Below are 27,011 nucleotides of genomic sequence, written 5' to 3' on the forward strand. Positions count from 1 at the left end.
GAAGGCTTCATAATGCTTCTGCCGTGCTAAACAAACACATCCCAAAGCTTTTAATGTCTAGTTACACTGCACAAACACATTGTGTACTGTTGTCTTACTGCAGAGTATCATTCCCTCCATAAATCCAGCCAAAGCCCCAGCATGAAGTGCGGACTGTAGTGCGCAAACATGTCGCAGGGCTTTGCTTTCGGAGCTGCAGCGCCAGGAAAGGCCTGTCTGCTTAGGGGCTATAATTTAATTGAGGGATTAGCATTACTGTGCAGGGTATAATATACTTCTTTCAGCACCTGCCATTTAACCTTGCTGGTGGTGAGCAGGACTTGCAGGAACAGAGAGAGGGGTTAGCTTTAATCGTCAACATGCTGGAGCCCTGAACGGCGGCTGGGGGTTTCGAGCCCCCCTTATTGATTCCAACAGATGGCAGAACCAGAGAGAGAGTTTTTCCGCTGACTCGATGCCCAGATGAACAGCAGTGGAGAGCTTGCCATGGCTTCATTAAATATTCACTCACAGCGACAACACACCAAACATTAAGCACACACAGACAAGACACAAAAGAACCACAATAAAAGTGCCACTGTGCAGATATCCGAGCATAGCATAGAGCCATATCCAAGGAGACATTTAGCCCATTCCCATGCCTTCTGAAATATTGAAAGGTCAGTAACAATGGTTTCTATAGCTCAGTAAACTTGATAATACAAGTCGGAATTATATTAAATATTCATTCTGAACTTATTGGTTCATTTTTTCTTCTTTGAAAATACTGTCATACTTCTTCTTGGGAAGGATCATACATTTGCCATCACATCTCCAACAGTTATAATTATCAATCAGTCTTTTCAATCGCGCTGCTTCAGAGAAACTGTAATTTAGCACTTCATAAAGCAGCAATGGAACAAGTTGTGATGAGTCTTGGGAGGATTTATCGTCGTGTAGTCTTGGCTGGGAGACTGCCGTTATGCATGCAAAACACTCCCTATGAACTCGGACCACCTGAGGATTTGTTTATGTTGGCAATTAACTGGAGGAAAGATGATTGTTGGGCAGGTCAGGGGAAATAATTACAGGGCTTAGGCAATGTCAGGCGTCACATTAGGCCACATCAAGACCTGTCTCTGCTGTCCAGAATTAAATATAAAAACATGCAAATGAGGCTTCAATGCTTCGCAGGGATGCACTTCCTGTAGCACTGCAATAACAAGCTCATTGAGATGCAGTGCCACTAGTATGTGATAGCTGCTATTTATTCTTAGCAAATGCTTATTTTAATATGTGCTGAGATATCGGAACCTGCTTATTCAGTGGCGACAACACAGTGTTAAAGCATAAGGAGGTTGAAATTGCTGTAATTATATAAAACTGTATGAGATTTCTTAGAGTTCACCACTATGGGTTGGCACTTTGATGCCTGCTGTGTCCATGCATGTTAAGTATTTATTCACTTACAGTATAATAAACCACTTTATGAGAGGCCATCCACCAAATTGCATATTAGATTTTGTGAGTATTCATAGTGTGGGCTTCCCCACAGATGAATATTAACACTCCAATTGTACTTCACATTTAAGAACAGCATGTCCTTGAACCTGATTTCACTGATCTTACGGGGACAAGAAGTCGAAATTTTACGGGTTGCGTTTTGTAATGTCTTTTATTTGGCAGATGCGGTTAAACAGAGCTTGGAGCTAATTTAATTGTGCATATCTGTTCATGCTTGATTTTCAGTGTGTGCTCGAGAGAAGGAAAGGAGGAGTGGGAGAGAGAGCTTTAGGAGACGCAAGCTTTGTAAACACATACAGCTGTATCCTCTTAAAGCAGGCCCCGTGGCTGCCCCCTCTTCTTCTCTGTGTGTGTAAGCTATCATGTACTTCTGTCATGATAGGGGGCAATGAAACTCAGGGCTCAAACGGCAGTTATTAGTTATGTTTCCTCTCTCTTTTTCTGTCCCCCTTTCCCTCACTGTTCCCTATTTACTTTGTTTGTTTGAGGGATAATCATTGTGGTCATTGCTGGATATGATTACTTTCTGTTTTGGTTTCTGTTTTCTGTGTAAGTGTATCGTGTTTCTTCTTAAATTCATAGTGCTGAGGGGGCGAAGAATAGACCAGAGCCCACAAATCAATCTGTTTTATTGAAATGCCCGGTCAATGGTTATTCTTTGATGCTCATTATTTTGAGTTTTGTCTCTCTGTGTTTATTCAAAGCCAGGACTTTGTCATGCTGAACTGGATTCTGTACAAGCAGGTCTTAGCGTGGAGCTCGTCTCTATCTCGTTCTCTTTGTTTGGATGTCTCCCTCTCTAGGATCACCAGACTGTGCAGCATAAATCTGATTGGCAATGCATCACTGCAGCAATGTGTTTTTCTTTCACACAGAGATACTAAGTGTAAACTGCTAACAGAGACACTCTGAAATGGCAAATGTGAAGAAAGAGATGGAAAGAGATGTTAGAGTTTGTGGGGATTCTTTGAAAACAGTTGCTCCATTCACTGTAGGCAAATATCGGATTTTAACTTTTTTTTCTAAGCTCCCTCCATGACTGAGAGGAAATCAGCTCAAAGACCTCAAAGGTCAGAACTGTAAGTGCTGTTTCCACTGTGCCATAGCTGAACAAATTTTGCAAGCCTCTAGCTAGTCATTTCTTAAGCTGTTTTAAGCAATTCTGACGAGTAAAAGACTCCAAAAACAGGAACTTGGCAACAAAGCTTTTATTACATAATATATTTATCAAGTTCCTACTAACATGTCAAGTTCTTATCACTAACATGTCAGCAAAAATGTCTTATTTTTAACAGCCCATTGTCTTGTCACCATGTGATTCAAAGTTAAATCCCAAATATCGTTTTCTGGAGCTTTATATAGAAAATTTACAGAAATAGCCTTGAGAACACCCTTGACTAATTCGTTCTTACATTGAGAGGGAACCCTTTCAATTATATTCATATCTATTTCAACATGATTTTAACCATTTTTTCTCTTCTGTGACTTTGTAGTTTATTTACTTATGGTGCCTTGCAAAACTTGTGTTTGTTTTTGGGTTGCTTTTTTTCAATAGAGTCCAGTAAATGCATTTTATAGAGCCCAGAATCAAAAAATTGCCATAAATGGCTTTACAATCTGCACAACATATGCCAGCCTCTATTTTTAGACCCTCATTTGTGTGTGACTATAGCTGATCTTGTCTTGCAGAGATGTCCTCTGTGAAGGCTACTCTGAGCTTGTCCACTACACTCTCACTGTATTCTCCTGGGCAATGACGCTCCCAACTGAACCCAACGGAGCTACTTTTTCGCATGGGATACAGTTGTCTAACATTTCTTTTTTTTCTTTTTTTATCCTGGCTTAAATAGAGAGATGGTGTCCTCTTTTTCAATGCTTCATTTGTCCTAATGCTCTTTTAAATGGGCTCGGGCTATAGAGATGGACAAGTATTCTTGTGGAACTGCAATGTGCGATAAGTAGCCTCTCATTTGACCGCCCTTGCAGGCCAATTATAAAGCTGTAACAGGGCAACACCTCCTCAGCCTTTCTGTTATTAAACCTCTCTGGTCTCTCTCCCTCAGTTTCTCTTTTTGTCTCTGTCATTTTGCCTCCTGTCCTTACCCCCCCCCTCTCTCTCTCCCCCTGCGGCACAGAGTAGAGAGGGCAGGCGTGGTGATGGCCAGCCCTAGTGTCCTTTAGTGTCCGATAACAGAGCCTTCCCATCAGCTGCCTGCCTCCGCCAAGCAAGGCCTGGCTAATGGATTTGGCTGGCAGGCATACATCCCTTCATCCCAATTCAGCCACCCTGCGCTCTCTCCCACACCTCTCAATTATTCAGTCTCCACTTCTATGCAAATGGTTTCCTATTGAGGAAAAACCTGCCATCACTTTCATCTGGTTGTTATGTGTGCTGATGCGTGGGACTCCGGAGACTTGTCGGCTGTGACATATGGTATAGCTGGTGAGATGGAGCATGCTGCCTGCTTGCCGATCCCTCATCTCCTTCTAGGCGAAGCTCCATCAGACCTGAACCATTAGAGGCTGATCTATCGAAGTGCCGCTCACAAGTGGTAACACTCTCTAGCAGTTCCCTAGCAACCGCCGCAAGCGCTGGTCTCTTTCACTGTAATGCTCAGTTGCTTAGCTACAGAGACTGACAAAACTACACATGGCTGATCTCCCCATGGAGTCAAGGGCCAAAAATCCAGTGGTATCATTCAGAAGCTGGATCAATGAATAGATGCGCACAGGAATAGATATCACAACAAGCCATTCTCTAGCTGTCTGTGAAATTTCATATTACAGACATGATACTGTCTGTAGCCAACTCTCACATCTCCATGTTACAGTGTATACAACCAACACCTTACATTTTAATTGAAATCATGATATAGGTGGTGGAAAGCTAGCATGCACCCGAAAGCATCTATGTGTTGCTCCTTGGAGTCAGAGGGTGTATGAAGGGCAGTGGGTGCAGAGAAAGACGATGGGGGTGAAGGTTTGGGAGGACTGTGTAATTAAGGCACATAAAACAGCCAGCCTCGCCGGCAGCAGGAAGGTGTGCTGCTGATTTAGCCCTTCCCCTCCATGCTGGCCACCTGTTAAAGGATTTATTTCCCAGGTCAGTGGTTGGCGCCTGCCATCATCAGGCAACCTGCTTCTTCTCTTGGCACAGTGGGAAGCCTGCAGAAGGAAGGGGGAGGAAAGGAGGGTTACATACTGTATGGCGAGAAAACCTAAAGCAATAACCTTTGTTTTCCCCGTTTCTCATTTGGGGCTGCGACTTCCAGAAATGGCTGGGGAAACAAAGGAAAACAAACAGGTTTTGTCCTGAGATACATCTTCAGAGGTGTTGAAAGTTCTTGGAAATGTATCGTTTCCCACGAGTGTGTGGAGACCAATGTGCAAGTGAAACTTCCTCCTTAAGTCATCAGGGAGACATTGTGCCCTTCCAGTAGCCTACCTCAGCAATGTCACACCCCACCTTAGCAGATGCTTTAAGAAAACACCAGCAAGCGCATTTACCCCCATTTCACACTCTCATATTTCATTTTCACGTCCACTGAGGTTACCTTTCCATTTTCTTCTCCACTGCAGATACTGCAAGGTGAAAATGGTATGTTATCTGTTTATTTATGAGAACTGCAGTAAGGGGCAATGTGTTTACCATAGCCACAGATCTGTGTGTATTTTGAAGACGTCTCAGAGGTAATTTCATGAATCTGTAGTTAGGTTTATGCTAACAAGGCCTGGTTAGGCACACCCCCAGATGGCAGCATGTCTCTGCCCCCCTGAGAGGCAGGCACCGCTGGGCACCACCAGGCAGTGGCAGGGCCTGCTACAGCCAAAAATAATTAAGCACGCTGTCACAGGCTTTTTGCTGTATTCGCACAAAATTTTCATCCAAGTCTCAACATGGGAGAAGGCCCCTGCCTCCAGTCTTCTTTTCGACTCACACATGCACATACACAAGCTCCCACACACACATACACACTGCAGCACTCACTGTTTACACATGATGTCACTGCCATAGCAGAAGAAGTAGTCTTTGATCAAGAGTCTCAGAGGAACTGTACTTTGTAAACAACCAATAAGATAAGATTCTCATAGGGCTGTAATTGCTCATTTGTTATTGTAAACTTTATCTGATGCTGCATAATAATAGAAATGATGTTCATACTTGCTCAACCTGCAAGTGCAGAACAACCAGTACATGTTAATGTGCAATATACATGGTGACATATGTACAATTGCATCTTTGCAGCTACACATACAACTCTAAATGAATGATTACGCTGTATTTCACAGCAGCCCACATGTGTATGATTCCCATTATTAGCTCTGTGTTGGCAGACCGTGATTTCTGTACTGTTTCTATGACAACATGATAATCAGTGGAGGTAGATCATGCAGTTTAATGGTAAGCAGGTATACATTGACATGTACTATTTTTCTTGATGTACACATCGGTATTATTAACTGTGATTGGGAACATGGCTGTAAGGAAAGAGCCACTCCCTCTGCAGCTGCAATAAAGGCTGCCTCAAGCCAGCAGATTTATCTTCATTGTTTAGGTTGCGTTTTTTTTAAAAGCAATACAGTGTCACACATATTCCGTGTTACTATCAATGCGCCTTAGGCCACCTTCCATAGTATTCCGATGAAGCATGTGCTATAGGATCTCTGTAACACCATCTGCGTGTGTCTTTAGAGGTCTGCTATATGTGGAGATCTACAAAAGGTCATCCATGCTTTATCTCCTCCAGACTTGAAAACTGGAACGGCCTTTTTTCTGGTCTAAGCAGCCAACACATCCAACGTATAATGCTGCTGCCATATTTTTAACCACATCACACCAATCCTTGCTGCCCTTCACTGGTTACCTGCAAATTTTAGGACTGATTTCAGGAATTTACTGCTCTCAAGCAGGCAAACACAGAGTGCTCTCTTGAAAATCTTCAACTTTAAATCTCAGGCCTATTTCTGAACTGATCGCAGTTGTTACAGTTGTTTAAATAATTCCATCTGCCCAGGAGGTTATGTTTTCGGTGTGGTTTGTCACATTTAGTATATGGATATAGCAGTAAACAAATAATGGGTCTGGTCAGCATTGTCTCATACGGATATGATTTTCTTTTAGCCTTTGTTTTTTCTTAAATTAGTAAGTAAAAAGGTAATTGAAAGGTGCATATAAATAAACATTATTAGCACATTTATTATATCATATTATTATTATTAAATTTATTATTATTATTATTATTATACTGAGCTTCCCTTTACGTCTAATCCCAGTGGGTCCTCATCATTCATGCCAAAAATGAACAGGTAATTTGTGCTGTTCGATACACTGCAATAAAACATTATGAAGTAAAGATAGTGTGTAAATGGTGTGGCTGAGTGTGTGTGGGTAGACAGATGCTTCGACAGCCTGAGCTTTGGGATATGCTTCAGATATCCCACAGACAATTTGCACTGCCAGTAACTCTTAGAGTTTAATGAAGTTATAAATGTATCCATATCTTCCTTGCATCATCCTTACCTCACTTTACTGAGTTATGTAATTGTCTGCTATGGGGCTTTGGAGTGTGAAACTCATCTGTTTCTATCATTTAGCCCGAAGTGTACAGGCAGCCTGGAATTGCTGTCCATCCTTTAGATTCTCTCTGTCTCTCCAGTCAGGTGTGGAGAACTATTTTCAGCTCTGTCTGAGCGGCAGCACTGATGTGTGCAATGTTTTTCACCTGCTCTTCATCATTTCATTTCATATCCTGAGCGGGTTTACTTTGAAGAAGTGCTATCTGGCTGATGTGTCTGTGTGTTTTTGGCTGCTTTGGGGTGGATTTAAAAGGTTGTTTTTATTTTTTGCCTGTGTGCTAAAAGAGAATCCTCTCGGCTTTTACAAGCCTTCTGTTCCGCACGGTCTGACTGCCCAGACGCACCTGAATGGAAAACAGCGTTTGTTCCACTGCTCTCTGATACCTGAAAAATAAAGGTTTTTATAAACTTCTATCGTACTGTTTGGAAGCAAAAGTTTTTGATAACACCAATCTCAATTGATTTTCCCTTGAAGCAGCGCCTGCTGTTTATAAATATATAAACTGGAGTATTTTGTTAGTTCTATGCATCTCTCTTTTCATTTTTCTGTACATTGGCTCCTTATGTTGGGCTTATAACTGAAATCAGATGGTGAGGCATATTTTAAAAGTCACTGTGGTAGTAGTGGGCATCTGCTGGATCTGGCAGAATGAAGCCCTGCTTGTGTGCTTCAAGGCCTCAGGCTAAATGATTTCTCTTAACTGGGGTGAAGCTGGTTGCTGATTGCTCAGCTCACCTTGTGAAACTTGGAGGTAAAAAACATTTCCCCTTAGTCCTACTGTGTCTTCCATCCCGCACAAAGGTCCCACGGTAATTTCTCTTGCTCTCCAGTGTATGCGTCAGCTAAAAGAGCCAGCCTGTGCCATTTTATTGCACACAACTAACAACTTCTCATACCCCTGACCTGCCTGTGTAGAGACCACACATTGAAGCTCTTCTGCCCTGTCAATCTAGCATAGTACCCCAAATTATCTCATTAAGCCCACATTTTTGTGAAAGTAAGATAAATGTTCATGCAGCATGTGGCTCTGATTGCCAAAATACTCTGAAGAACAAGAGACTGTTGTGCGGAAGGCTGGACTGCTATGAATTATGGGGGATGGGGGAGGGAACAGGGATAGGCCCCCGTCCATCATGCCGCTGCTCTCGAGGCCAACACTGCTCACAGTACTTGTGTTTGACCCAGCTAAATGGGGCCTCCTGTGTTTGTTGAACATATGAAAACATCAGCCTGTGTCATCCAAAGCTCACCCTGAAGTGCACTGTGCCATTAGTAGCGTTAATGCTCGCCTGCTGAGAGATCTAGCTTCAATCTGTTATCTCCTGTTTGCTTTCATTATCTGATGGTTCTGACTGGTGCCGCTGGAAGGCCAACAAGTTACAGCTCTGGCCCTCTTAATCAAAAATGTTTCCCTTTAACATCTAAATATTCCCACCTAAGCTCCCTTTTTGTATTACGTAAAAGTAAAAATGATTTTACAGTTGTTAATGTACCCTGTCTGATGACATGACCAGATACGCAAACCACTCCTAGGAATGGGGAAAAGAACATTAATTATCCATTGTTTGAAACCGTAACCTCAGCATTTTTGAAGAGCCTGTGCAAAGCAGTGGCAAGGTCAAACTCTGAGTTTAGTATAGCGCTCAGAAACAGCTCCCATAAATGTATGTATTCCAGCATTTCCCATGCCACTAAAAGGCAAGAGTTTATATGTGCTCTGCTAAAGGCTTCTCCCTGGTGAGGCATTTCTGTCGGGGGTAACAAAGTGAGCGTATGCACAGCGTGGCTCAGCCCTCAGTGCAGAAATGGCTGCATCTGTGATAAATACACATGGCAAACGAATCGCACCAAAGCAGGTGGAGAGACGACTGATGCTACGCGTGACCTTGCATTTCCTAGACATAAACCTTTGCTAAATTCAGCAGTCCAACAGATTTAATTTTTTACAACACCACTGTGAGATGGATAGACGGAGAGATACAGGAAGAATTGGAAAGAAAGAGAGTGAGAGAGGCGAAGAGAGGGAGACAAAAAGGATAGAGAATTGAAAAAGAGACGGTACTGGCCCTGGCTCCAACACAGCACCTAATGAGATTTTACTATACCATCAATCCAAAGCATCAGCACCCAACACACGTGTACCCACTGTGTGGTAACGTCTACTGTATCCCTTCATGTTTGATCTGTTCCGTGCCATGTGGCCATGTGTTATATACTGTGAGTAATGTATTCCCAAAAGAGTATGTTTCTTATAGCTTTCGGTTGTGTTGCACAAGCAGGCATTCAGCACACACTGTGTATGTGTGTTCTCTGTCCTTTGAAGTATTATGTGGCAGGTGTACCACTGCTAGGTAGGTGCATTCTTTTTGTTGAGTCTCCCTCCCTGGAGGAGTTTGGTCACAGTTCTTCTTCATCCACATGGGGCCCTAAAACTGTCTCTGTGGGTGCTTGGAGGGAGGGCTGCAAGAGGAGAGGAGTGTGAGAATGACCTCTATTTATTTCGATGGAGCCCTCTCACAGAAGTCGTAAGGGCTGCCTCATACTGATGGGCAAGTTTTGACGCTGTTGTAGATAATCTGTCTTTGTATGTGTGTGAGCGCCTGAAGAGGTGCATAATATACTATAGGACCCAGGTCCTGTGAGACTACGCTGGCTGGATGGGTCCTTGTCACAGCTTGTTCAGTGGAGCTACCTGACACAGGCACAGATAAGAACCTGCTCTGGTGGCCCTCACAGATGGAGTAGTAATGGGGCCATACCCCAGTTCCACTGGCTGAAGTTTTCTTGGAAAAATAGGACCGCCGTAGTAATTCTTCTGTCATATCAGGGAGGTCACACAATGAACGAGCAAAGTGCCCACAGGTGATGCAGAAAAAGATATAAGATTTTTCTGAATGCTGCCATTGTGGTGATCCGGCATGGTGGTCAGAGCCAGGGCTTGAATCCCAGCCCTATTGGTCTGTAGTCCGGAAAGTTGTTGTACCTGCGTTTGCATTAGTTTTCTTCTGGCTTTTGCTTTTTCCCAATGCATGCACCAATACTGTGAATACGAGTGTTCGTTAATAAACCATTCAGGTATTGACAACATATCATCTTCTCTTAAAGCTGAAGTTGAAAACTGGAAAAGGCAAAGAATTTAAAGTAGAGAGAGGCTTTCTCCTGCAGCTCTCCCTCTTCTTTCTCTGTTGAGAAAGTTTGCTCCAGCCAGTGGGCGGGGCTTGGTTTATGCTCGACTGTTTTCAATATGGGTATAGCCAGGTCATAAACTTTTTGGAGATTATTTTGATTATGATTTTGGTTATTATCAAGAAAATCATGGGAAATGGCTAGATATCAGCTCTTAAATTAAACTCTTATTAGCTATTTTTGTTGTTATCATTATATTTGTCCAAACAAATGTACCTTTAGTTGTACCAGGCATTAAAATGAAAAAGGAATTGAAGAAAACAATGGTCTTATAATTTTTTCCATGAATGTATGTTTCTGAAAATATTTTAGGTGATAAGTAGGCAATGCAGTAACAGAATCCTGATTCATAGTTGATCAGTGCTGCCTATTTTGACAGTTTTACCATAGTTTACAAGCAGTCATTGACATGATTGACAGCTGCGTTAGTGACTCAGCTCTGATTGGTTGTTTCCCTGCTATAGTGGTGCAGTCTTGCAAATTCCATTAGAATTACTATGAGGAGGCAGGGAAACAAATATTATCACTGATTATCTGATTATCTGTCTGTGCAGTGCATATGTATTAGGCTTTTATTGTGAAAGGAATTAGTGGATCTGGAAGGCACGACTTTATTCAGAAAAAATTACACTTCTTAGCAGCAGAACATTAGCATTCTATGCCACATGACAAAAAGTTCTAAAAAAATGTATGTAAAGAAAACAAAAAATGCTGCCGGTATGTAAAGGCCTTTTAAATGTGTTGTGGAATTGTTGGTCAAATTGAGATAAAACGTACAAGTACTATGTAGCTGCAGTGGTAATCTTGAAGAAAACAGCGAACAATAAACAGATTAGCTGCATTGAATCCCTCAGGCACACATTACCCAGGCAGCTGGTTCAGTAGTGAAGGAGATAGTTTGTTGTGATTAGTCTTGTAATTAAACTGCACAGGCTATGAATACATGAGTAATGAGTGGCACCCTGGATGTGAAAGGAGTTGATAAGTGGGCTGTCTATTTGATGGTGCTTACGGCTGAGAGAAAAAGTGTCACCCACTCTTGCCAGACAAAGTGCAGGAAATAGAAAAAGGGCTGACCCTCTCGTTGTGACTCAAAAGTTGCTCCTGAAGGTCACTGCCTCTTTATCACCTGTGTTTTTTATTGCGGAAAGGACACATTTTATAAAAGGCAGGCAGCTGTGTGTGTCCACAACACAAGTGACATCACTAATTGATTCACAGAATGTTACGCCTTCGAAATCTATAAATAAATAAGCAACCGATATATGGAACACGTATCTTCTAAAAGATAGCAAACATATTTGTACTGTATCCCTCTCCTGTCTCCACAGAATCACACAAAACTAATACGTTTTAAAAAGCATTGTTATTTATTCAAGGCAAAGGCACTAGTACTTTGCAGAACACGGGCAGATTAAATAAGCATTTCACATTCAGATGAAGACAGGCCTCCGTCCAGCCCCAGGGAGAGAGAGGCTCTTTCAGCATGAGATGATGCAGCCCCCTGCAGTTTTTTCTTATTGCAGCCCTGTGAATGTCAGCATGTTAGCAACTGTCTGACAATTTTTTTGATATGTAGTAACAAGATTTTCAAAGGCCTCGTGGCATTATCATATTACTTTGAACTCCAAAAATAAGAGAGAGAGAGGGAGAGAGACGTCCTCTGTCTCAGTGCTTCAGGGCCACACTTAGGTCTCCACTTGCCAAGATTGGAGAGTTCATCATTCATTTGAAAGAGCAGAAGGTCAGAAGTTATTATCTGATTAACAAAAAATATTTATTTGCTTGGGGCTATAATATAAAGCGACCCACTTTTTCAAGTCTTTTAGAAGCGAATGGGAGCATAGAAGCTGACAAAGTTGAAAGCACAAAGACAGCAAAAGCCAGCAGATCATTTTGGTAATTTTTAGCTCCATTTTATATTTGTGAACAAACACACTTGTCACTAAAACAACAACAACACTTGGTTCAGTTGCTATTTTACTGTCTGGATACACACGGAAGCCGATATAGTAGTCATCCGTTTAATCAAAAAAGCAAAGATGTTGAACATGCTGAGTGTATTAATTATAACAATATTGTAATATCAAATAAATAGTCGTATGCATGCATTTTTTAAATTATAGTTAATGTGACTCCATGGCTGTGCAGGAAATTAATTCAGTTTGACTGGCCCCATGTCAGCTAGTGAGGCTGGAATACAACTGTGCCACACAAAACTATTTACTCCCATTTCCTAACCCTTACTTACCCAAACACAGACTTGAATGCTCCTTTGTAATTAATGTCATTAGGATAATTTGGAGAGCGTGTGGCACATGTTGTTGGAATGAGAGCACGCTTAATCTCTCCACCCGCAGTGTCTTTCTCCATCAAATCCACATCGAGCACATATGTCTTAATTGAAATGACGGGTAATAGCATCTGTGAAGGCCACATCACTTTCAGTCTCCCTGCAGCTGTGCCTCCACAACTGTGTGTGTATGTGTGTGTGTGTGTGTGTGTGTGTGTGTGTGTGTGTGTGTGTGTGTGTGTGTGTGTGTGTGTGTGTGTGTGTGTGTGTGAACCTTACTGACATTTGAAAGATTCATGAAGCTCAACTCACCAGCTCAAGGACCTGCTTGCACAGACCCCCATAGAATTATGATGTACTGCCCCGGCTGTTTGGTGCCCTAATCAGAGAAAATGATGAGATGCAGCTCAAGTCAGGTAACAACATTGCAGTCTAATGTTTAGTGGCAGAGATGAAAGGCTGTACTCATGCTGTATGATGCTGGTTTTGTACTTTTAAGACAAAGCAAACAGAGTTGCTTTTAAAGCTCTGCCATAACAGGGCTCCTTGCTGCCGGGGAACCAGCCAGTGAACAGTAGATATTGTAGATCCCTTAAGATCATGTCTACCTGTTGAATTCATACTTAACCTGCCTACAGTGTGCCAGGCCCAACAGACTCATCAAGAGCTTTTCTCAAAGGTGTTTCTAAGGGGGTCCTTATCGTAAAGGAAAATCAAAATTCCTCACAACATGAATGTAGTTAATGTTACTCAGCAGGGCTGCTTCCTCTTACGCACAACAGTGTCACTGCATGCTGGTTCTGAGCTACATCAACACATAGCCATGCCACACCCGCAGAGACACTACAAACAAATTGATACCTGTGGATACAGAGTAAGTGAGACGCTATGGTTGTATCTAATGTGACAGTATAACTAAAATATTTTCTTTGCTTGCTCACAATTTGCTCCGCAAAGATATGATTATGTGTTCTAAACCTCCTACCTCTTTACCCCTTGTATGTAAATGTAATTATAAAATACTTTTTAATACAGATTTGGTGGGAGATTTGCCTTTTTTTACACTCAAGAATTTATTTAAAAAATGGTCAAAAATCCTGTCATCTATCAACATTTTGTATCAAAAACTTTTGACATTTTGGAGATTTCTGCAAGAATTGTATTTTCAGCAATTGGATGATAATTCTGTTTTGGAAATTATTTAGGACCCTCTTATTGTCAACATCCCTAGAATTGCCATACAGTACATCCTTTACATGCTCTAGGTTCTTAGGTTGTGGTTAAGGTTCCATGAGGCTGTGATTATCCTAGACGTCACAACAGGTCGTTTTATACAGTGAGGTCAAGTTTCAAGAAATGGTCTCACTACTAACATATTCACATATAAATAGAATTGGGCTAATTTAATTCACAAGGGTCATACCCAATTTATGCCAATACAAGACATTTTCAGCTACTCAGTATGCAGAAATATTAAAATACAACATTTTAGAATAGGCTGATATAACTTAAGAAGTAAAAAGTTTTCTGCACAAAATTGCATGATATAAGCAAAAAGTTGGCATGTCTGTGAAGGTGAGACTTGTGGGTACCACTGCAAGCCATTTTATTTTGGATATCTTGTTGTTAGGGGTCAAGGGCCCCCTTTGAAAATGACCAAGCAAGTTTTTTCCTCACCAAAATTTTGCCCGACTTTGGAGCGTGATGTAGCCCCCTTCCTGACAAGCTATAGTTGGTATCAATTGATTTAGGTTTACCTTACCAAAGATATTTTGTTTCATTTCATGCTTGATACGGACAGATGGAGTTTACCTAGAGAATTCCTCAACAATTACCCATTGCAATGTATTACTGCATTTATAGATGCTGCTGCTAATTATCAATACATTCTAGTTTCATATCATACCAATGTCTTCACTGTGCCTGCTACAGCCTCTGACAGTGTGTCTACCGGGCCCACAGGCTACCTGTCGATTCAAATAGATATCCTTACATTCTCTTGTAACTTTACATATACTGTATACTTGATCATGTGCTGTGCCTGTTTTGTGTGAAACAGTCTTGTGTTGATTTTCCCTTTAAAGAATGCATCCCTTTCTTTTACATTCATATTATATCGCCTCAAACGTACATGTTTACATGAAACCTACACTTTAAATGATATTGTTTTGGTGTCGTCTTTAACTCTACAAATTGTGGTTGCGTGACTTTTTTGTACATCCCCAGTCTCGCCTCATGCATGGTAAAACTACTCTCATATTCACATTTTATTCAAAACATCCAGAAAATGCTTTGAAAGAAAAAAAAAAAAGAGCAAGCAGCAGAACTAGCGAACGCTGTTGAGAGCAGTGTCACCTGGCAGCTCATCCAAGCTTAGAGGAATGTTATAGAAAGCCCAGAGCAGTGGAAACAGCTGGCGGTGCTGCTCACTGACTTTCTCTCTCTGTCTTTACTCTGGGCCTGTCGTCCCTGTAGACACTACCAGGGCCACTCTTACAGCATGTGTACAGCAAAACAATCATCACACCCCCCAATGTTCTTGTCCTTCAGTATGAGGCCAGTGCATACTCTCTCACACACACACACACCTCACCTTCTGTTCAGTACAGTAAAGCAGTAATAAAATGTGTGCCAGAAGGCTGGGAGATGGCTTTCCAATTAAGTGGTCTTTTCTTTCACTGGAAGAGCTTCTTGACATTTGAAGGAGGCCTGGATTGTAATGTACTGTACTTTATACTCGTGCATGTGTGTGCTGTGTGTGCATGTTTTTAGTGTGACTCTGGAAGAAGAAAAAAATCACGTGTCATGATTGACCAGTGTGGTCGGAGCTTCATAAAAATGTCATGCCTCTGCATCACACATTTACTCTTCCAGTGGAAAGATGTCCTGTGCATATAAAAGTGATTTTATGTAACTTCCAGAAAGATCCATGCATAAGACACATCAGTAAAAGCTTAGCTATTCTTGTCTTATATGAACTCCTATTATATAATTATTATTCAAAATCAGAAGAAAATATTCATGTGATATTGCACATGTGCTCTGTTATCATCCTTCATAACTGTTCCTCTCTTCCTCTTCCTCTGTTTAAGTGTGACAGAATCTCAGTGACACTCACAATGTAAAAGCTCTTTCAAAGCCAAGTGTATGAATAATCACTAAGACACCCCTAATCCATTTTTAAAGAAGGGAATATTAATGCACTAACAACTGTATCTGCTCGGCATGCGGCAGACGATTCCAGGTCTGCAAAAAGCCCCCTCTTTCAGACTGGAGCTTCAGCGAGCGTTAGGGGATCACTCTGCACTCTCTGTCACCATGACAACGCCAGTTCCATGTCCGAGTGGGTGTACACACTTCATTTAGTAATCCTCAGCGACCAACATGGGAACAGCTGTGTGCGTGCTGAGAGGGTCCAGGCTAGCAATCACACCAAAATACACTTAATTACTGAAAATGTGCTCACTCTTGTGGGTATTATGGAATTAGAATTTGAGTGGCAGCGGCTGGTATTTACTGTATACTGTGTACATTTTTATTGGGAAGTAATTTCTCCTTTACCTGAACTGGCACAGTCGTACTGGTTGTTGGTTTTTTTTTGCCTTTTACAGTTAAGAAGCACTGTATTCACTGAGGTGCATTGGAGGTGAGGAATACAAATACACTCACCTGATTAATGTTGAAATCTATTACCTCTGTGCTATCAAAGAACCATCAGGGGGCCATGTTAACCTGCGTTAAGTGCTGAGACTTCAACTCTGTCACCCACACAAATCCCCGAAACACACACACACACACACACACACACACACACAAACACTCTCTCTCTCTCTCTCTCTCACTCACTCACTCACTCACTCACTCACTCACTCACTCAGAACCAACCATCTCTCCCAGTTTTATAGTTTCATTGTAATGTGTAAGTTTAAACCTAAGCAGTTCCCTCAGTTTGTCTTTTTGTTATAATAAAACAAAAGTGTGCCAGTATCATATCTGTCTTTTTAAACCCTGCTTAAATGTCTCACTGGTCAAAAGAATAGACTGTATTAAAAAGCTTGCAGGTCTGAAAAGTGAAGCCAATGCTGAAGTACCCTGAACCTTCATTCTTTCTAATGGCCAGCAGGGGGCGACTCCACTGGTTTTTAGATTTTAGAAATGTGTATGATAAAACGACCCTTCTCTCTTGATTTTTATCCTTGGTAAACAACACACTAATGTTTGTGTTCTATATCACTAGTTTCAAGTCTTCTTCCACACAGCATGATGTTCATTTTTTAAATTGTGGTCCCATTTAGAGTAATAATCATAATGAAGCAGGCTGTGCTTTAGGGTGTGACTACCTTGTGATTGACAAGCAATATGTATACAGGGCAATTGAATAGCCTTAAACTTGTTTTTTGGAACTTTGACCCTTTCACAATGTGTTTTCAGTAAATGAAAGTTATCAGATTTAACTTGGATTGTGGCTGCACCTTGCTGATGAAGCTATCTAGCTGGTCCTAGCTCCTCCCCCTTCCTAAAATCATCCGCACATAAAAATGTTTTGGTCCAAAAAAACAACATGACAATGGCTCTGAAAGAGTCATCCAAAATCTACCATGTGACTTCATGATGAATACATCAAGTTATTTCTTTTCATGCTAAAAGCTTAGTTATAACACATAGTAGAAGAAAAGGTCACCGCTCGGTAAAAAGAATTACTGTGTAAATCTACACCACGGTTGTAGCCTTGTGTTTACCGAGTGGATCCTCACCTGCCAAAACTCCAACGTGCCGTGCACCGCTCTGACACACTGACAGTGAGTTACATGTACAGATGAAGGAATGGGAAACACTGGAGAGCCCTTATAAGAGAGATGCCATCCCTCTTTCTTTCTTTTTCCTTCATGAGCCGTTGAATGCTTTGAAGAGACAGCTTGGTGATTGACAAAAAGATAGACGTGTCCTCCCAGTTCACAATGACTGGCACTTATTTGCTGTCATGTTTAGATGTGTGGAGGCAGTCATTAATTATAAAACCAGCATGTATAGAAAAGATGAAGGACTGATGCTTTATTTTGACTGGATGTCTGTGCTAAACAAGACCGTGAAATGACAGAGCACTACTTTAACTGTAGTATATGGGATTATCACACTAATGATGATAATGATAATAATAATTATATGTATATATATTCAACTATGTAGTTGTTTGTAGGTAATGTCTTAAAACCCACTAGGGTTGGACAAAACTACAACTTTTTTGAGCCATGTTTGAACTGTTGTAAGTTAGGTTGTTGTTGTTCAAGCACGCACATTTTCAGAAGATGTTACCTTTCAAATGAAGCCTCATCCATGCATATTGCTGTTAAAGTTCCTTTGTTCCTTTAACATCTGCCCTTTTCTTTTTGGATATTTGCCTATTTGGCACACCCAAATGGAAAACCTTATAACATAAGAAGTGTACAGCCAAAATGCATGCTTCATTTGAACATCTTCTAGTTTCTGAAAATGTACCTGATTAGCATAAAACACAATATTAGCTATTCATCTCTTCAAATGACTCAACGTCTTTAGGCCTAATCCCTAACCCTAACAAACCCTGATGGTGGATTCAAAGAGGTTGCAATAAATATACTCTATTTTAATCTACTTATTTCAATATCTGCTGCTGCACTACTTCTTCAGAAACTCTGATCATCAACTGTTAAAAACGGAAAATATCTGTGTCGACATCACAGATTAGGGGGTGGCTGCAAGGGAAACATTCTTTAAAAATATCAAACCTCGGAGACCAGTGTAGCTATAGATTTTTTTTCTCTGAATTACCCTTTAAATAACACTCCCTTTTCTGCTCTCTTGTGTTTAGTTTTCCTTTTTTTGTTTTGTTTATATTTTGGTGAGAAATAAAACAACAACAAAAGAAATTCAATATTAATGGCACACAGACGAGCGATTTCAGCGAGCGTTGTGTTACTTTATTGATCTTCTTTCTTCAGTTTGCTCTGATGCATTACACTGTAAAGTCTGTCTAAATCAAGTCTTATAACACAAGACAGGCTGTTGTTGCACAACGCCGAGCGTCTTCTCCTAGATTTAAGAAATCCTTCGTTATAGCCAGTGACAAAGACCCAGCATTCTTTAAGATGGTGCTTTTACTTAAAATATGATGAAATAACTTGTTTCCTAATTAAAAACCACGTACAACAAAACTTGCCTTTTCATTGTGCTGACACGTTAACAATGAGAGTAACTGAGCTCTGTATATCTGGACTTTTAGATGATCTGACTGGTTCTCAGCACAGTTACAAAACTTTATAGAGACACTTAATTCTGCTTACAAACGTATAGGTCTACAGTCCACCTCCCATACAAAATCTTGCTTACCCATGAAAATAGTGACGGCAGTTAAATTCCATTTTGTCTGGATTTTTTAATGGACTCAAACTCATTATGTGCTTTGTTGATTCTTAAGTGTGGAGGATAATTGCCATGGGCAGCACGAAAGTGGTTTGATTATTGTCTGCTGGCTCTTGTGAATTATAATAGATATAAATGAGGGCCCCATATCCACATATCCCTTTGGTACTAACAGTTGTTGGCAAGAATGGGACCATTCAGGAGCAGTCACACTACAGTAAACGTGTTCAAGCCTTTTGGAATTGTCATTATGTGGAATGGTAAAGCAGCCTCAAAGTCAGTACAGGCAAGTAAAAATGAAAGATTGATTAGCCTGTGAAGTGCTGGTCCCTCTCTGAAATAGCACTGCACTTCTCTTCTAAATGAAGTCTAGATATTTCAAAAGATTTTTTAGCTGCTAAGAAAGTGGCGTCTTTGAAGTGAGCATGTCCCCTTGGTAGTTATTCAGCTGAGGAATATTTTAGTAGGCTTGTCTAAGATGTTCACACACGTGCTGCAGAGTTGGTGTGGTGAAGGGTCATTTCATGTCCAGTTCATCCTGAGCAGACCGGGCTTACAGAAAATCACTTGCCACTTGAGATGTCTCTATCGGGATTTTTTTTGTCTGTTCCTGATCTGAGCCTTTCACTATCAAGAATGTGCTGGTATTGAATCCCCATCTGATATTTTTCTACATAATGCAACTGCACAGTGCTCAGCAAGGCTCATGCAATTTAGACGAATGTGTCAAGACATGTTTGACATCTGAATTGGTCCGTATAAAGAAAATATATTGTGTCACAGTTTTCTTTTCATGGTTTTCTATCGCGGTTTTAAGTGTCCTTTAGTATTTTCGATATATATCTGTGTCAGTCTGGAGCTGGTTTAAGCCATGGATGTAAACTCCCTTTCCAAAACACTGACACTGTAAAATGTAAATAAAATAGAATGCATCAAATTCAGAATTCAAAGTGTATATTTACAAATAACACGTTTATGAGTTTGAACATAAATGTGATTGTCTTTGTACAGTTTTCAATTGAATATCTGTCCAAAAGGATTAGTAAATGATTGCATTCTGTTTCATTTGCATTTTAGACAATTACCCAATATTTCTTTTAATTGGGGTTGTATAAAGAGTTAATTCCTATGAAAGTTGCTCAGTGGCACATGAAGCCAAAACAGGTCTACCTTGCTTAAAATGACCTGGGTCCTGTATGGCCCATCTTCAAAGTGGGGCCCATACAGCATGAGCATCAGAGACTTCCATCAGCCAAAACTGGAGCTTCCAGTTTGTATGTCTCTTTCACAAAAAAATACTTTTTGGGCCTCGCAGCATCACATGACGGATCCAGAAGTTGTAATTCCACGGTTTGGCCACTATGTGAAACTGGCTTCAAAGCCCTGCACTCTTCCCTGGGGCTTTATTTGAACATAAATTCAATTCAGCACGAACAAATTAGCTACTTTTAAGTGCAGATTTAAACCCACAGCAACACCTTGAGGTGTGGTGCATCTTCAAAATGTCACTGATCATTTAAAAAGGATGCGCAGCTTTTTACACTTTGTCATTATTATTGCACTCTGCACCTGATGGGTAAACACTGAAGAGCAATTTGTCCTTTATACTTCCCTCATTAAAATCCAGGGTCCCTGCTGTAACAGAAACATGACACAAACACACTGAGGGTGCTGAGGGGAGTCGCACAAAGGCATTCTAAATTCTCTTTGTATTTCTCTATAATTGTTTCCTATAATGCATTTTTGCTGTGATTTCTTAACAACACGATAGTACTGAACAAAAAAGATAAAAACAACAATTATCTGTTGACTTGGCAGCTTGCTCCATGTTTCCCCATTTCAGTGTTTTTTTTATTGACTTTTTAAGAATTGATGGGAGAAATGTGTGCCAATCACGGCACATTAGAAGTCTAAAAGAGACAGGAATAATGCATGCACTGTGCCACATTTTCTCCATTTAGAATGAAAGCAACAATTTTTAAAGACTCCACTGGTTCCCTGTTAGGGCAGTTTGTAGTCAGCGGCACCCCTGCCCATGCCCAGTGGTCATAGTAACAGAAGATACACAATCAGACAAATGCTGAGGAAAATGAATTGTTCATGACTCACTTGTGGTTTGCCTTGTAGGATGCAGAATACTAAGCAAAGTGTACAGCCGTATAGAGTCTCATAACAGTACAAAAGACGTTATCAGTCAATATCAATGTCCCCTTTTGGTATTTAACTTGGAATTTAACACATGAAAGAAAAAAACTGTGGGGTTGTTTTTGTTTTGTTGTTATTGTTGTTTATCTCTGCAGAGCCTATGGCCTCTCTGGGAAAGAAAGCGTGGTTTGAATGGCAATCATCAGTCTTTGCTGGTTCAATTGTGTTACTGACCTTGTAGCCCCAAGCCAGAGCCCACAATGAACAAATCCAGTGTAGATATTGGGAGGAAGGGAAAAAAACTGCTCAAAAACATTGCTGCGAATGAAAGCTCATTAACTCCTGGTGGAATTGGCAAGGCGAAGGTCTTGAAGGAGGTGTGTGCAGCGCGGATTTTGTTGTATGTGTGATAAAGAAGTGTTCCGTTAAATTCCTTAATTACTTATTTTGTATGCAACAAATTGTTTTGTGCCCGGCAGTGTGTTGCAATTCTGTCATTCGGTTTAATTTTGAAATGATTGGCTTTTTATTTCCCTGTCATTGTCATATTTCTTCTTTTTTTTTTTAGATCAGGGCTGCAGTGTGTAACTGTTGAGGGGGAGACATGTTCGGATATTGACTGATTAATTTGCCTTCAACATGCTAAACGAGAGCATCCCTTTAACGTGTTCCATGTCTCTTGATGTTTCTCTGCATTCTTGCAATTAAGCCCAGCCCCCCTGCAGTGCAAGAGGGCCGCTAGTAATCTCTCCAGCCCTGCTAAGATAGAGATTTATGTGCCTGTTGTAAGAAGGTTGAACAGAGATAATGCTATACATGTGTCGGCATGTGAGCGGCGCAGAAACACTGATACACTGAAATGTGTCTGTCAGCTAATGGATGCAAATAATGATAAAAGCTGAGGGTTCTACCAGGAGAAAAGGAGCAATGATGATAAAGACCCATGTTGGATGGATTATCTGTCAGAGCCTTTCAAACTCTTATTACAAAGAGCATCTTTGGATAATTTATGCATTGGAAAAACACGGCGGTCATAAATAACCTTTTACTTAATATTTGGACACTGAAAAAATAAGGTATTTTGATATGTAAAGCGCGAGTCCTAACCTTTAGGCAAGAGAACTTCAAGGTTAAATTGCCCATAGCAAATGCACCACACTGACATTCCTCTATTTATTGATATTACTAAGCTAATTAGAATTATTTGTATTTCCATGCTGAAGGCTTTTTTTTTTTTTTTTAGAACAAGGTCATAATTCTTAATAAAGTTATAATTCAAGGCCCCACAGTTTTCAGCACTGTGTGACATGTCATAGGAAAGAATCATTAGATTTTGCTGGATTTAGAGAATGGCCATGCATTTTCTTTTAAAGAAAAAACAAACACAGTTCCTTCAAAATCAAGGGTAGAAAAGTCATTTGGGTTCAAGTTTACAGAGATGCTGAAGCAACTGTCAGAGAGTTTCGGAGCTCTGCACCAGCTAAGCCTAACCGTCCCTCCTGTAATATACCTCCTTAGTTACAAAGTGAAATATGCTTTTCACCTTACACAAACACAGCTGTATAAATATGTATTTGATGTGGAAGTGTTGAGGATACGAGTGGAGACATACTGGTGAGATAAGAACTGTTTAAATTTTCATGAATTCACCAGTAGTCTGGTTTTTGGCGCTTGCCCACACTCTAATTGGCATGTTGCCGTTCTTGTAGTGAAGAACTTCATGAATTATGCACGAAAAACAACTTGCCACGTGTCCCATTATAACCACATTGTGCTGTGCAATTTTCGGCCTGCTATTCTGGAAAAAGACAATACTTCAGATAGCTCCATTCTCATTACAGCCCAACTTCAGCTTAGCTGGGGGTTGTCTTGTTTCTTACCTCTCCCAAACACAAAATCTCATCCCTTAAGCAACACCAGTGGAAGCCACTTGATTATAGTGGTTCCCCATGCATTTTATCATCCTGACCTATTAAGCAACCAGACATACAACTGAGAACTAAATTTAATCTATAAATGATTTATGGTCAAGTGGAGTAGTAATATAGCTTACATTTATTCAGCGGGAAAGTGAGGCTAATTGTTTTACATTAGAAGTAAACGGTCAGGTGAGGTGTAAGAAAAAACACAAGTCTGCTGTGTTTCCCTCACATGCCCTCACCTGAACCATGTGTGATTTCATAGTATTCATACTTCAAAGGGTTTAATATTTTAGTGCATGGAAATGGGGACCAGATGTGTTAAATTGCAAATGTATGAGACACAGTTGATCTATATTTAACAGGTCATTAATTGAGATTCAACAGCCAAATCTGCTGAATGAAGTCAAAGACTGCTACTGTGGAACTGTCTGCTTTTGAATAAACACAAAAACATTTATGAATCATGGCCTTGGGAATTCCACTCAAACCTTAAAGATCAGGTATATGGCATCATTTATACTTTAAATTTCACTGTATATCACTGCCACGGCATAAAAAAATCAGATAAGTATCGCTTAATAATGTGAAAACTTTGTTGTTGTTGTAAAATGTTTCATCTTAGAAAGTGAAAAGTTATTGTTGTAACATGAAACGCTTCACTTTATAGCAAGATAAATAGTATGTTATGACAAAAAAAGTTTCTTGTTATACTGTGATTACCTATTGTCATAAAACGTTTCATGTTATAACAACGTCAATAGTATATTGTTATAACAACAAACATCTCATGTTATAATGTTATACCGTATTGCTGCAGCATAACATAACATTTAATGTGATAACAAAATGAATAGTATATAATAAGATAATGTGATAACTAGGTAATTGTTATGACATACACTGTTTCATGTTTTAACATGATGATTAATTGTTATAATGTTAAATGGTTCATGTTATAACAAGATCATTTATTATTATAATACAAGTTTCATGTTAAAACATGATAACTTATTGCTGTTACATACAATATTTAATTTCATAACGTGAAAAAATATCTGTAACATAAAACGTTTCATGCGATAAGAAAGGAGTAGCCTATAGTGTTATGACAAGGAAAGTTTCTTGTTATTATGTGATTAACTTGCCATTTGTTGGCATGGCAGCGATGAGCCAGTTAGTCTGTGTGAATGCCACACGTGTGCTGCAGCTCTGTGGAATGCTCGATGCAGAGTTACTTCTCGCTTATTGATGTTGACCTGTCCTGTCTAACACTGAGAAGGCCAAGGGTAGCCTGGCAGAATGGGGAAGATTATGTTTCTGTCAAGTCACTGCTTAGATACTCTTATTTTCCTGTCATCACTCCTGTGATTCAGTTAAGAAGCTGCATTCCTCAGTCTGGCCAGGCCAGACAAGGAGAGCAGTGATTGACAGGTAAAGACATTACTATGCGAAGGGAAAGAGAGCACAGGGAGAGATATGAATATTTGAGTAGATGGCATAAAAGAATCTTGTAATTGATTTTCTATCTAAGCTGCCGTTTCATTTACTGAATAAATGCATTCATTCCAGGCAGTGGGTTGTTCGTGCTGTCCCCATTGTCTCATTGTGAAGACAAACTTCATTGTATTTTGCTTTTGATGATGATTTTGCAGATTCTAAAAACTTTGCCCTGACTGCTCAGCTGCATTGTACATACCCTTACACTACACTGCACTGCTAGAAATGCCTCCAACCACGTCACCTTGCTAGAAGTAAGCTTTGTGTGTTGTCCCCTTCCGACAGATGTGATCCACACCGTGGGCCCGGTGGCCAGAGGTCATGTGGGCCCTACTGAGACCAACGACCTCACCTCCTGCTACCAGAACTCCCTCAGGCTGATGAAGGAGCAAGACTTGAGCACTGTGGTGAGTACAGTACACTACTACGCTCATCTGAGGAGAAATTTGTTTCTGTTCTGTGCGGCTTGAAATAAATAAATTATGTGCTTCTGTGTTTTTGTTTGACAGTGAATAAGCCTTCAGTGAGAAAAGCTGTGTTTGAAAAATTTTGGAAATTTGGAAAAGGTACAGGAACAAAGGGATTTAGCATCTTTCATTTCAGATACAGTCCTGAAAAGCCTTAATCTTCTTTATTTAAACAAAAGCAACAGAGAACACAACAAAATGGTAATGTTTAATGTTTGTCAAATGAAGGCTTTTCATGTACACTACTTTGGCTTGTGATTAAATGAAAGGCAGACCTTTGTATCCACCACTCCATATTACCACTGCACACAACTACACAGTTTTTGTAAATTATTTTATCATTGTTTGGAAAGCCACTTTTAGGTTAGAAAACTGTGACCCTTTTTAAGTTCTCTAAAGGTTTTGATGTAGATTTGTTATTTATTATCTAGTCTGACTGTGCCACCTCTGCAAGAGGCATTTTCTTCCTTTAAACACCAGAAAAGCACACGGTTTAGTCAATGTGGCTGAATCATAAGGGCTTTAGACGAGACAATGCCCACACAATCCACAGCTGGCAGCGATCATTCACACACTATCTCAGCTTCTAGCCTGTTCTGAACCGTATGTTTCCGTCTGGTCCACGTGATATATGGATTTGCCCTGCCCACAGAGGGTAAACAAATCAGTATCACACCAAATAGCCACAAATCACATTTTCTGCACCAGCCAACTGCCCTGCAGCCTCATCAGAGGCCAATCAATAGAAGTACTCACCAGCAGAGAGAGGAGGCATACATGAGTGCCAGTTTCATTAAAGATGATTGTGACAAATTCCTGCTCTGTTGATGACTTATTATGAGTGCGACAGACACCTCTAGGTAGCAATTAAATGGATTGTGAAGCCAAATGACTGAAGTTGTTGTGCTAAGTGTTTTTGAAGTTTTATCAAAATCAGCAGCATGCCTGCTGAACAGTAGCAACTATGAAGACATGATGAGCCAAAAGCATGACATTACATTACAGTGTCACTGAAACAATAGAAATAATTTTCTCTGGTGTCTGCAGAGGCAAGGCCTACTCTGCTGCTCCAGGCCCCTCAGGCCTCTTCGCAGTACCAGCTTGTCAGCTTTCAACCACAAATGTTTCAATCCTTAGTTTGTTTCTGGCACATTCCAAAGATTTATTTAGTTTAGGCCTATCTCTTGATTTATTTATCCAGTAATCCATTTATTTATAAGAAGCAGAGTTTCTGTTTTTACTGGAAGCTGTCTGGATCCTGTCTAATGTATTTATACAGCTGCTCTGTGTTGAGCAGGCCTTCAATGAAAACAGTGGTGTTATGTGATTGACTGGCCTTGTAGGATGAGCCTAGCCATTACATTATCTTAGCCACAGTCCATTTCGTCTCTCCTTGCTACAAGGACAACAGAAAGCCTTTTTACCAAAAGCAAAGAAAAATAGCAGTTTCTTCTAGCAAGGATGTGGCCTTGATTTAGTTTCACTCTATCCTGCCTTGATATGCACGACTTACTCCAAGAGAGGCTCTGAGGGTTCTCTAGTCCTAATTCTTTGTTAACAGACCGTCTTGCGGTCTCTTGGAGCAGAGCACAATGAGTCCACGTTTTTGGTTAGCTGATCAGCACTAAGCTCGTTTTGACTCATCTGAAAGGGTCTCACTATGAGTTTTGCTGTGTGAGAGAAACAAGAGATCCCACCGAAGACGGGCACCCCGCCAAGTGGGTCTACAAAGTGGGCAAAAGAGGAGGGGGGGCTACATTTGGGAATCCTAGACGGCTGGCTCCCTAATGGGGATTCCAGGGCATTACAAAGGAATAGGAGTCAAAACAAAGCCTAACACAAAATAAACTTGAGCATGAAAGATTAAAAAGAAGCAGAGCTCGCTAGTTAATCCCTGTTTCTTAGAGCTCAAAGCCACCCTTTAGGCTACGAAACAGTACAGCTTCCACAGCCGTCTCATCAAACTCCTTTTGTGACTGTAGCATGTCAAGGCAGGGAGTTTACTGGGAATACCACCGAAT

The 27,011-nt window shown here is 40.5% G+C and overlaps 1 protein-coding gene across 4 annotated transcripts in view; it reads left to right on the forward strand.

Annotated features, from left to right (window-relative positions):
* macrod2 (mono-ADP ribosylhydrolase 2) overlaps positions 1-27,011 on the forward strand; it is a 428,964-nt gene that overhangs the window by 268,418 nt on the left and 133,535 nt on the right. For all 4 annotated transcript variants that reach the window (XM_059358761.1, XM_059358760.1, XM_059358764.1 and 1 more), the window contains exon 6: positions 24,809-24,930. In XM_059358761.1, the coding sequence (XP_059214744.1) occupies positions 24,809-24,930 (122 nt within the window). The remainder of the gene's footprint in view (positions 1-24,808; positions 24,931-27,011) is intronic.

This window comes from Centropristis striata, chromosome 20, assembly GCF_030273125.1.
Source record: "Centropristis striata isolate RG_2023a ecotype Rhode Island chromosome 20, C.striata_1.0, whole genome shotgun sequence".
Classification (NCBI taxonomy): Eukaryota; Metazoa; Chordata; class Actinopteri; order Perciformes; family Serranidae; genus Centropristis; species Centropristis striata.